This window comes from Anolis carolinensis, chromosome 2, assembly GCF_035594765.1.
Source record: "Anolis carolinensis isolate JA03-04 chromosome 2, rAnoCar3.1.pri, whole genome shotgun sequence".
Classification (NCBI taxonomy): domain Eukaryota; kingdom Metazoa; phylum Chordata; class Lepidosauria; order Squamata; family Dactyloidae; genus Anolis; species Anolis carolinensis.
The window spans coordinates 124,057,763-124,067,577 of record NC_085842.1 but is presented as its reverse complement, the minus strand read 5'-3'; the positions used below and the strand labels follow the sequence as shown (position 1 = coordinate 124,067,577).

Below are 9,815 nucleotides of genomic sequence, written 5' to 3'. Positions count from 1 at the left end.
AGCGGGAGATGTAGTCACGCCCCACCGCAGCTTGCTGGACCCTCAAACAGTTGAGAAACTTGTTTTCCTGAAGGCCAACCTTCCTGTGTTGAATTTCCCAGATTTGGATTTTGAGACCGACTGCTCCTAGAGCAACAGTTCTCCTCCTTTAAGCAACTCTGCTTCAGAGTAAGTTTGGCCAATTTTTTGGGCGGCCGGGCGGGGGGGGTGGCCCCTTTGGACTCTGTCCAACAACTCTCTCCTCTATCCTACAATGCTTTCCTCTCTCTTTTCCATTCCTTTCTCCTCTTTTTCATCACTCAACGTTGCCCACTGTCGTTTTTGGGTTCATCCATCTCAAGGGGCCGTTTCCCGAATCAGTGAATCATGGAATCATAGAAAAGTAGAGTTGGAATAGAACTCATGGGCCATCGAGTTCTCCCCCAAGACAGACGCAGGAAGTTTCATTCAAAGCATCCCCGACAGATGGCCATCGAGCCTATGCTTAAAAGCTTCAAAAGAAGGGGCCTCCAACACAGTCCGGGGGAGACAGTTCCACTGCCGAACAGCCATCGCGGAGAGAAGTATCTTTCATTTGTCTCTGTTGAACTTAATATACTTTTGGCCCATCTCTGTATTCGGAAGTTACAAAACGTTTTATCTCCTGTAATACTGACTCTGTAGAGGTAGACGGATATTCTGTGGAAAATTAGTCCATAAAAGCCAAGGTAGGAAATGCTTCCTCTTTGTGTTCTGTTCGGATTTCATTCAATTCCCTTTTTTTGGGGGGGGGGGCAAAAAATATTTCCATCATGAGCCATGACTGTTAGGTCTTCTCCAGATCCTCGCAGTTCCTGTACAGAAAGAGCACTGTTATATTTGATGTGGATACTTCAGATAATCATTTCAGGTGTAGGAAAACGCCAGACTCTCACTTTACAGAGGTATCTGTCCATCTGAACCTTTGAGGATGTCTTTATCCGCTGGGATTACTACACCTCGACCTTGGCCAGAAATTCTCTAAATTTTCATCTTTCACTGTCCCATCGGCTTGAGCGGGTGTGGTCGCCGCAGTGACCATGGGACGGCCGCCTTTGGGTCCCCTAGCCCTCTGCACGCTTACGCGGAGGGTGCCTTTATAACTCGGAGGGGGGAATCATCAAAGACAGTGGGACACCTCCGCCTTTGCCAGCATTTCTCCAAATGGTTGTCTAGTGTCCCTTCTCCTTTATATGCCGTGGTGTACGCTGTGGTCGTTAAACGGCCGCTTTTGGGTCCCCTCCCCCTTTGACCTGGCACGCAGAGGGTGCCGTTCCCCCTTCAGGACGTGTGCCTTGCGGCTGCTTTCAATGTGTGGGCGCAGGTTACGCCGAGTGGGAATTGCCTTTTGCTGGCCTTTTGGTAAAACGATAGAAGAGGTACACGCCCTTCCCCTTGGGTGGTGGGGTGTTGGTGTGGGTAGAGGCTTAAGTCGCAAAAACAAAAAACTTTGTGGGAGGCCCGGGCCGAACTCTCAGGGATGCATGCCGGCCAACTGTGGCCGGCTCAGGGTGGGGTCTTTGCTGCCCTTTGTTTTTTCTTCTTACTTTTCTTTTCTTTTTGCTGCCTCGCAGACTACGTGACGCCAGACTCTAACTTTACAGAGGTATATGCTGCTCCCCCTTCTGGGCGTGTGCCTTTGCGGCTGCTTTCAATGTGTGGGCGCAGGTTACGCCGAGTGGGAACTGCCTTTTGCTGGCCTTTTGGTAAAACGATAGAAGAGGGTGGAACGATCAAAGACAGTGGGGCAGTCTCCCATCACCCTGAGAGGCTGTGATTGACGCTGTTGCTGCGGAACGGCCGCCTTTGGTTCCCCTCGCCCTCTGGCCGCGCATGCGCACGGTGACGTTTGCCCGTCAGGGCGTGTGACTTTGCGGCTGCTTTCGAGGTGTTGGCGGAACGTTTCGCCGAGTGGGAACTGTTTCTTGCTGGTCTGTTGGTAATAACGAGGGTGGAGTGATCACAGACAGTGGGACAGTCTCCCATCACCCTGAAAGGCTGTGATTGACGCTGTTGCTGCGGAACGGCCGCCTTTGGTTCCCCTCGCCCTCTGGCCGCGCACGCGCACGGTGCCGTTTGCCCATCAGGGCGTGTGCCTTTGCGGCTGCTTTCAATGTGTGGGTGAAAGTTCCGTCTCGTGGTAACTGTTTCTTGCTGGTCTGTTGGTAATTGTACTCAACGTTGTGGCCGCAGAACGGCTGCCTTTAGTTCCCCTTGCCCTCTGGCCGCGCACGCGGAATCACTGAAAGAAGTGGGACACCTTGGCCTTTACCACTTCTCCAAATTGTCTTCTTTTACTATACCATTGCCTTGTGCGGGTGTAGTCGACAGCATGTGATGATAATCTTACGCAGAGTAAGAAGTAGAGAATCAATCCACTCAGAAACTCTTTTGCTATTAAAAACAATTACTTAATTATGTCTTCATGTTTCCTTTGGAATCAACATTTGTGCTTTGTTTCTACTTTGAATTCATTTCTACTCCATTACACACAATATCTTTCATAATTGTACTTCCTCAAGTTTACTTTAACTGTATACCAAGAGAAGTCATTTCCCTCTATCCAGCTCATCTGCAGGAGAACTTTAATAACCCCAGTAAAACACACTAGTCTTCCCTGAAGTGCAACTCCATGGAAACATGAACCTAACATCAGAGCCTTAAAACCTTCCTCTTCCAAAAAGCCTTAGAGGTCTGTGTGGTCGTTTGTAGCCTATTTAAGAATTGGTTGCCAGGCCAATAGTATTTCGCACTGTATTGTTTTTTAACTGTCAAACTACCTCCTCTTCAGTCCTCGGACTAGAGCCGTGTTTTTACACCACTGTTTTTTAAGCTGGTTATGCTGTATGCTGACTGTGACTTCAGTTTTATCTTATGTCTTATTGACCCAACATGAACACAGAAGAGTCTCACTGATCAAAGCTGAATGGGCCTACCTGAGCTGAAATAAGCAAATTTCTTGGATTGGACTTGTGGAAGAAAAGCATATAACACATCATATGAGGTTATGATTTTCCTAATAAATCACCATAAATTCATGTTATACAACCAAGGAGACATAAGAAGTCGTTGTATATGCTGAAATGATATGTTGCTATTGCGTACTTTATGAATTTGGCTGCAAAATATCACAATGTAATGGAATCATTGACTACAGAAATGGCTAGATTTTTCCAGAGGCTTGACGGTTTGCTGTTATGGAGTGTATCTTTGTGTCATGGGTTGTTGGGGGTGGGCGTGGGGCCGGCCAACAGTGGCCGGCCGCCCTGGTCTAAGGGGAGTGGTCCCACATTTCAAAAGCAGACGTAAAGAAAGCATGCCCTTCCCCCTGTGGGTTCAGCGGTGTGGGCATGGTGCCGGCCAACGGTGGCCGGCCCCCCGGGTCTGAGGGGCTTGGGCCCACATTTTGAAAGCAGACGTTAAGAAAGCATGCCCTTCCCCCTGTGGGTTCAGCGGTGTGGGCGTGGGGCCGGCCAACGGTGGCCGGCCCCCCGGGTCTGAGGGGCTTGGGCCCACATTTTGAAAGCAGATGTTAAGAAAGCATGCCCTTCCCCCTGTGGGTTCAGCGGTGTGGGCGTGGTGCCGGCCAACGGTGGCCGGCCCCCCGGGCCTGAGGGGCTTGGGCCCACATTTTGAAAGCAGACGTTAAGAAAGCATGCCCTTCCCCCTGTGGGTTCAGCGGTGTGGGCGTGGTGCCGGCCAACGGTGGCCGGCCCCCCGGGTCTGAGGGGCTTGGGCCCACATTTTGAAAGCAGACGTTAAGAAAGCATGCCCTTCCCCCTGTGGGTTCAGCGGTGTGGGCGTGGGGCCGGCCAACGGTGGCCGACCCGCCGGGTCTGAGGGGCTTGGGCCCACATTTTGAAAGCAGACGTTAAGAAAGCATGCCCTTCCCCCTGTGGGTTCAGCGGTGTGGGCGTGGTGCCGGCCAACGGTGGCCGGCCCCCCGGGCCTGAGGGGCTTGGGCCCACATTTTGAAAGCAGACGTTAAGAAAGCATGCCCTTCCCCGTGGGTTGTGGTGTGGGCGTGGGGCCGGCCAAGGGTGGCCGGCCCGCCGGGTCTGAGGGGCTTGGGCCCACATTTTGAAAGCAGACGTTAAGAAAGCATGCCCTTCCCCCTGTTGGTTCAGCGGTGTGGGCGTGGGGCCGGCCAACGGTGGCCGGCCCCCCGGGTCTGAGGGGTTTGGGCCCACATTTCTAAAGCAGACGTTAAGAAAGCATGCCCTTCCCCGTGGGTTGTGGTGTGTGGGCGTGGGGCTGGCCAACGGTGGCCGGCCCCCCGGGTCTGAGGGGCTTGGGCCCACATTTCCTGGTTTTTTTCTTCTCTCTCTGTCTTTGGGAAGCGTGCCGGCCAACGGTGGCCGGCCTAGTATTTTAAAGTGTGGGCCTTTTTGGCCGTGGCTTCTTCTGTCTTTTCTTTGGTCTTTGCTGCCTCTCGGCCTACGTGGCCGAGTTTCCCCCGATGCACCACCTCTCTCTTCTCTCTCGGCTGTCGTTCTTTACCCCTTTATGCGATTTTGCACCGAAGCCTCCTTTGGGGCGGCGGCCCCTCTTTCTTCCTCACAGGGAAGCGTGCCGGCCAACGGTGGCCGGCCTAGTATTTCAACGTGTGGGCCTTGTCGGCCTACGTGGTCGACGTGTTTCCCACGATGCACCGCCTCTCTCTTCTCTCGCGGCTGTCGTTCTTTACCCCTTTGTGCAATCTTGCACAGAAGCCTTCTTTGGGGCGGCGGCCCCTCTTTCTTCCTGTCAGGGAAGCGTGCCGGCCAACGGTGGCCGGCCTAGTATTTCAGTGTGTGGGCCTTGCCGGATGTGGCTTTTTCTTTCTTTTCTTTTCTTTTCATGAAATCAGCGGGGAGGATGGGCGGGTTGTGTTTCCACAGAACACCACTCAAAGAAACAGTTACAGGTATCCAATACTGTTCTAAATTGCTCGACAACAAAATGATAGAATCATAGAAACATGGCACCAAACATCCTAGAATCATAAAGCTAGAAGAGACCATCCAGTCCAACGCCATTCTGCCATGCAAAAACAATATACAGTAGAGTCTCACTTATCCAACACTCGCTTATCCAATGTTCTGGATTATCCAAGCCATTTTTGTAGTCAATGTTTTCAATACATCATGATATTTGGGGGTTAATTTGTAAATACAGTAATTACTACGTAATATTACTGCGTATTGAACTACCTTTTCTGTCAAATTTGCTGTTAAACATGATGTTTTGTTGCTTAATTTGTAAAATAACCTAATTTGATGTTCAATAGGCTTTTCCTTAATGTCTCCTTATCATCCAACATATTTGCTTATCCAACGTTCTGCTGGCCCGTTTATGTTGGATAAGTGAGACTCTACTGTATCCAGAAATATCTGATGCTGTAACCGATATATCATTTACCGTCCCGGAAAACTAGCCAGATGGCCCATGAATGGTCTCAAAAGTCATGGAAATATGGTCACAGAAGTCATGGAATAATAGAAACATGGTCCCTAAAGTCATAGACTCAAAGAACCAAGTCACAGAATCATCCCAAAAGTCCTAGAATCCTAAAATGATAGAATCATAGAATCATAAAGCTAGAAGAGACCATCCAGTCCAATGCTATTCTGCCATGCAAAAGCAATATAACACTCTTGCAGGCTTCATCATTACTGGATCCGTCCTTCAGGACTTTGGCAAACGTTGGATGTGCAATGTTGCTATTTCATCCAAGGCAGAAATGCAACTCATTTTTGGATGGACAAACAGAACCACAACTGCTAACGTTCCCTTAAGGCAGTGGTTCTCAACCTGTGGATCTCCAGGTGTTTTGACCTACAAGTCCCAGAAATCCCAGCCAGTTTACCAGCTGTTAGGATTTCTGGGAGTTGAAGGCCAAAACATCTGGGGACCCACAAGTCGAGAACCACTGCCTCAAGGGACAAACTCTGGCATTACCTCCGAAGTGAAAGAATTGGAAAACCCCAACTCTTCCTTGAAAACCTGTGATGTCTAGACATGTGTGGGTTAAATCTAGGGCAAAGGAGGGTAAAAATTGATGGGAGGGTCCAATGTGAAAGGTTTTGAACCCCTCCCCTTATATATAAAACAAAGACTCCGCCTCCAATATGTGGCATTCAGTGTGTGTCCACACCAGGGTAGAATTGGCACCATGCTCTCCGGATCAGCCATGCACGTGCCACATTATGCCCCTTCCATGTTCAGGGAGTTTGACAGATGGAAGGACTATCTGAGCCTTGCGAAAGTGGTTACGGAGATCATCGCGGAACGCAAGAAGGTCCCGTTTCCATCTCAGAGTTGGGACACAATGGACTACGACATGCAGCTAGTCCTCAACGAGGACAACTTTGAAACAGCATCACAATGGGTTAATGGAAGCGGTTCCAGCAGCAAGAGCTCCAAAGGTAGTGCCAATGGCCAGGCTTCCCAAAACAAGGAGATTTGCAATTTCTGCAAACACAACGGGGAATCCAAGCAGGTCTATTCGTCCCACCGGCTGAAGGGGATGGACGGCACCGTGGAGTGCCCCATCTTGCGCAAATACACCTGTCCGCTCTGCGGTGCCACGGGCAAAAAGGCCCATACTTTAAAATACTGCCCACTGAGCCAAGGGAAGAGGTCGCTGTATCGCAAGTGCGGACGCAACTCGGCTGGACGCAAGGTGAGGAGATAAGATCAGGAGAAGACCGAAGCATTTATTCTTTGTTTTAGTTTGACTTTGGAAAAGAACAACATTTGATTTTGAGCATCATTAACACTCTTTAGATTTCCTCCCACTTTGTTTCAGGTTTGGAGAATGGAAGTCCAATTCTCTTAGACTACATTTGTGAGTCCAGAAATGTTTTTTTTTATGTATATTGTTGCCTTCTTTCACATTTGTTGTACCTAGGTTAATTATATTGTGTTTCTTTTAGATGTGTCAGTTGCCTAGTGTGATGACTCATGGGCCCTGCAGTCCTATTCCTGACAGTATTGTGGCAGATGAGGAGGAAAATATGGAGTTTTCCCCAGATTTCCGGTCGGAGTCAGAGCCTTGCCAGCTGCCTGAAGTTCTAGTCCAAGAACCAATTAAACCTGACCTTGGTTGGAACTCTCTCCCTTATGGGTGAAAACAGGCCTACACGACTGATAGAGGATCGAGAGAGAAATTTAGAAGGAGTGCTCGCCTTGCTGCCAAATATGCCACTGATTAGAAGTATTTCCCCTGAGAAAATACGGGGAGTCTTGCACCTGCAAGCTGGTTTCCTTCGCTCCCTGTTCTCTAGGGAAAGTGATTGTTGTTTGGGGAAACGAGACCGAATATAGGGAAATTGCGCGAAGGATTCCTTGCGGAGTCAATTCGTCAGCTCCTGGAGAGAGGTCGTGTGTGTGGACTTCGAATCCTGTTCCTTGCCTCCTGAATCTAGTTCCAAGCCTTGTCCTCGTCTCACGGATTTACCACGGATCTTGTTCCATGCTTCAAGTTGCTTTGCCTTTAGCCACAGCTCCAGCCACGTTCCAAGTTACTTTCAGCCTTGTGTCAAGCTTCATTGGATTCAAGACTTTTGCTGTTTTCCCAACGCTTTGCTTGGCAAAGCGTGTGTTGCGGTTATTGGATTATAATCTTTGGACTCTAATATTTCATATTGGACAATAATCTACTGGACTATATTTGGCCTCATTTGAAAGGTCTGCTTCTGAACTTTATTCTACACTTGTTTTTAATGACTTTATATATTCCTTTAATAAAAATATTAGATAGAATCTGGCCTCAGTGTATCGTTATTGGTGCCCAGCAGCCTAGATCCTGACACCTTGTATCATGCTTTTTTATACATATAATCATGTTTTTTACATATGTAATATCACGTTCCTTTTACATCTGTAATTGCCTTATATCATATTTTATTTTGTGTTTTATATATGCAGTTACTTTACATGTTTCTTTTATGTATGGATGTATAATTTTTACATATTTAATTATATTATTTGCAACTATAATTGCCTAATATCATGCTTCTTTTATATATGCAATGACATCATGTTTATTTAACGTATATAAGTGCCTTATATCATGTCCGGGTTATCATGTGTGTCTCCAGAGGGATGCAGCCCTATCCTTTGCAGGGAAAATATAGAAATATCTTCTAAATGGCTACTGTCTAGAATTTTGTTTTGTAAACAAAGGAAAAGTTTATATGCTATTGGAAAGAAAGATACTATTTTATGTGTATATTTTGGAAAGGAATAGAATTGGTTATTATTACTGTGGTCTAACCTTCAATTGTTTGCAATTTGTTCTAAAGTTTGGATCGTAGAGTTTAATAAACAGAGTTTATGGTTTTTGCATCAAAACTGTTCATGTTGTGCTTAAATGGGATTGAATTTTCTTTAATTTGTGGCCCATAATAGGCTGGTTATAAGCCTGATCTGGAAGGCAGCCAAGGCAAAAGTTCATTCCATACCATGTTTCACATTCGAAAAGTCGCCAAGATTCACCTGAACTTGATTAAAACGATTAAAGGTTAACCAGGAAGAAGGACACATATTCTAGAAGAGGCTGCAGTTTGCAGCAGTTTGCTTTTGCTTGACCCAACTGGGAAGGGAGTTTCATATATCTATTGTGTATATTATTTTTACTCCTTTATCTAGCGTACTAAGCAACCGCATTTTCTCCTTCATGGTGCTTCTGTGGAAATCGCACATATGGGGGATTAGCAAGCTACTCACCGGAGGTGGCGGGTCATGCCACGCACGAGAAGAGAACCGCTCTCCCAAACGCCGCGTCATGATGTCAAGTTTGTAGTGTGAGGCGAAGGTGAATGATGATGACCACGTCGCCAGACTACAAATATCCTCAAGGGGGACACCTTTGAGAAAGGCTTGGGATGCCGCTACGGCTCTTGTGGAATGCGCCGTCACCCTTTGTGGAGGTTCTTGGCCCGCAAGTCTGTGGCCTTTCCACATATTCTCCACATTGTATGTGTATGAGCCCCAATGGCGAAGTGTGTTAAAGCATTGAGCTGCTGAACTTGCAGACCGAAAAGTCCCAGGTTCAAATCCCGGGAGCAGAGTGAGCGCCCGCTGTTAGCTCCAGCTTCTGCCAACCTAGCAGCTTGAAAACATGCCAATGTGAGTAGATGAATAGGTACCGCTGTGGCGGGAAGGTAATGGCACTCCATGTAGTCATGCCGGCCACATGACCTTGGAGGTGTCTATGGACAACACTGGCTCTTGGGCTTAGAAATGGAGGTGAGCACAACCCCCAGAGTCAGACATGACTGAACTTAACGTCAAGGGATACCTTTACACACACACATATGCAGGGACTACACCAATTTAACAAAGTTTCAGCCACAAAAACAAAGTTTCTGAAGTAGAGCAATGACTTTCACAGTAAAGACAACCCAATTTAACAGGAAATAAGACTTTCAAACCAGGAACAGATTTCTGCAATTATTAAAAAATGGTTTATTATAAAAGCTATGAAAATTTGCCAAAAATCAGAGGATAAGGGAAACGTTCCTCATTTTGGTGAGCTATCAGTGTTAAATGTGTTCTACCACTGTACCAAGTTTGAAGAAGATCACTCAAAAAATGAGGGCGGGAGAGCCCCCTAAGTCCCCCCCCTTCGGGCTGTTTTTGGGCCACCGCGCATGCGCGTCCGCCATTAACGAATTAATTTCGAAAATAACGAATTTTCGTTAATTTCGAAAAATTTTGGGGGCCAAATTCGTTATTAGCAACAAAAACGAAAAAATGCCCTCTCTAGTTTTGAAACGAGTTTAGAATCAAATTTTTCATGGATCGATCAA

The 9,815-nt window shown here is 47.4% G+C and overlaps 1 protein-coding gene across 1 annotated transcript; it reads left to right on the top strand.

Moving 5' to 3' along the window:
- Positions 1-4,340: 4,340 nt before the first annotated feature.
- On the top strand, positions 4,341-7,764 carry LOC134296215 (nanos homolog 2-like). Its single transcript, XM_062970485.1, has one exon. It carries the CDS (start codon positions 6,059-6,061, stop codon positions 6,692-6,694), a length of 636 nt encoding a protein of 211 aa, XP_062826555.1. The 5' UTR covers positions 4,341-6,058; the 3' UTR covers positions 6,695-7,764.
- The last annotated feature ends 2,051 nt before the right edge of the window (positions 7,765-9,815 follow it).

What these genes read in the sequence shown, in the direction of transcription:
- LOC134296215 (XM_062970485.1), top strand. Translation starts at nt 6,059, where the DNA reads ATGGGAGGGTCCAATGTGAAAGGTTTTGAACCCCTCCCCTTATATATA.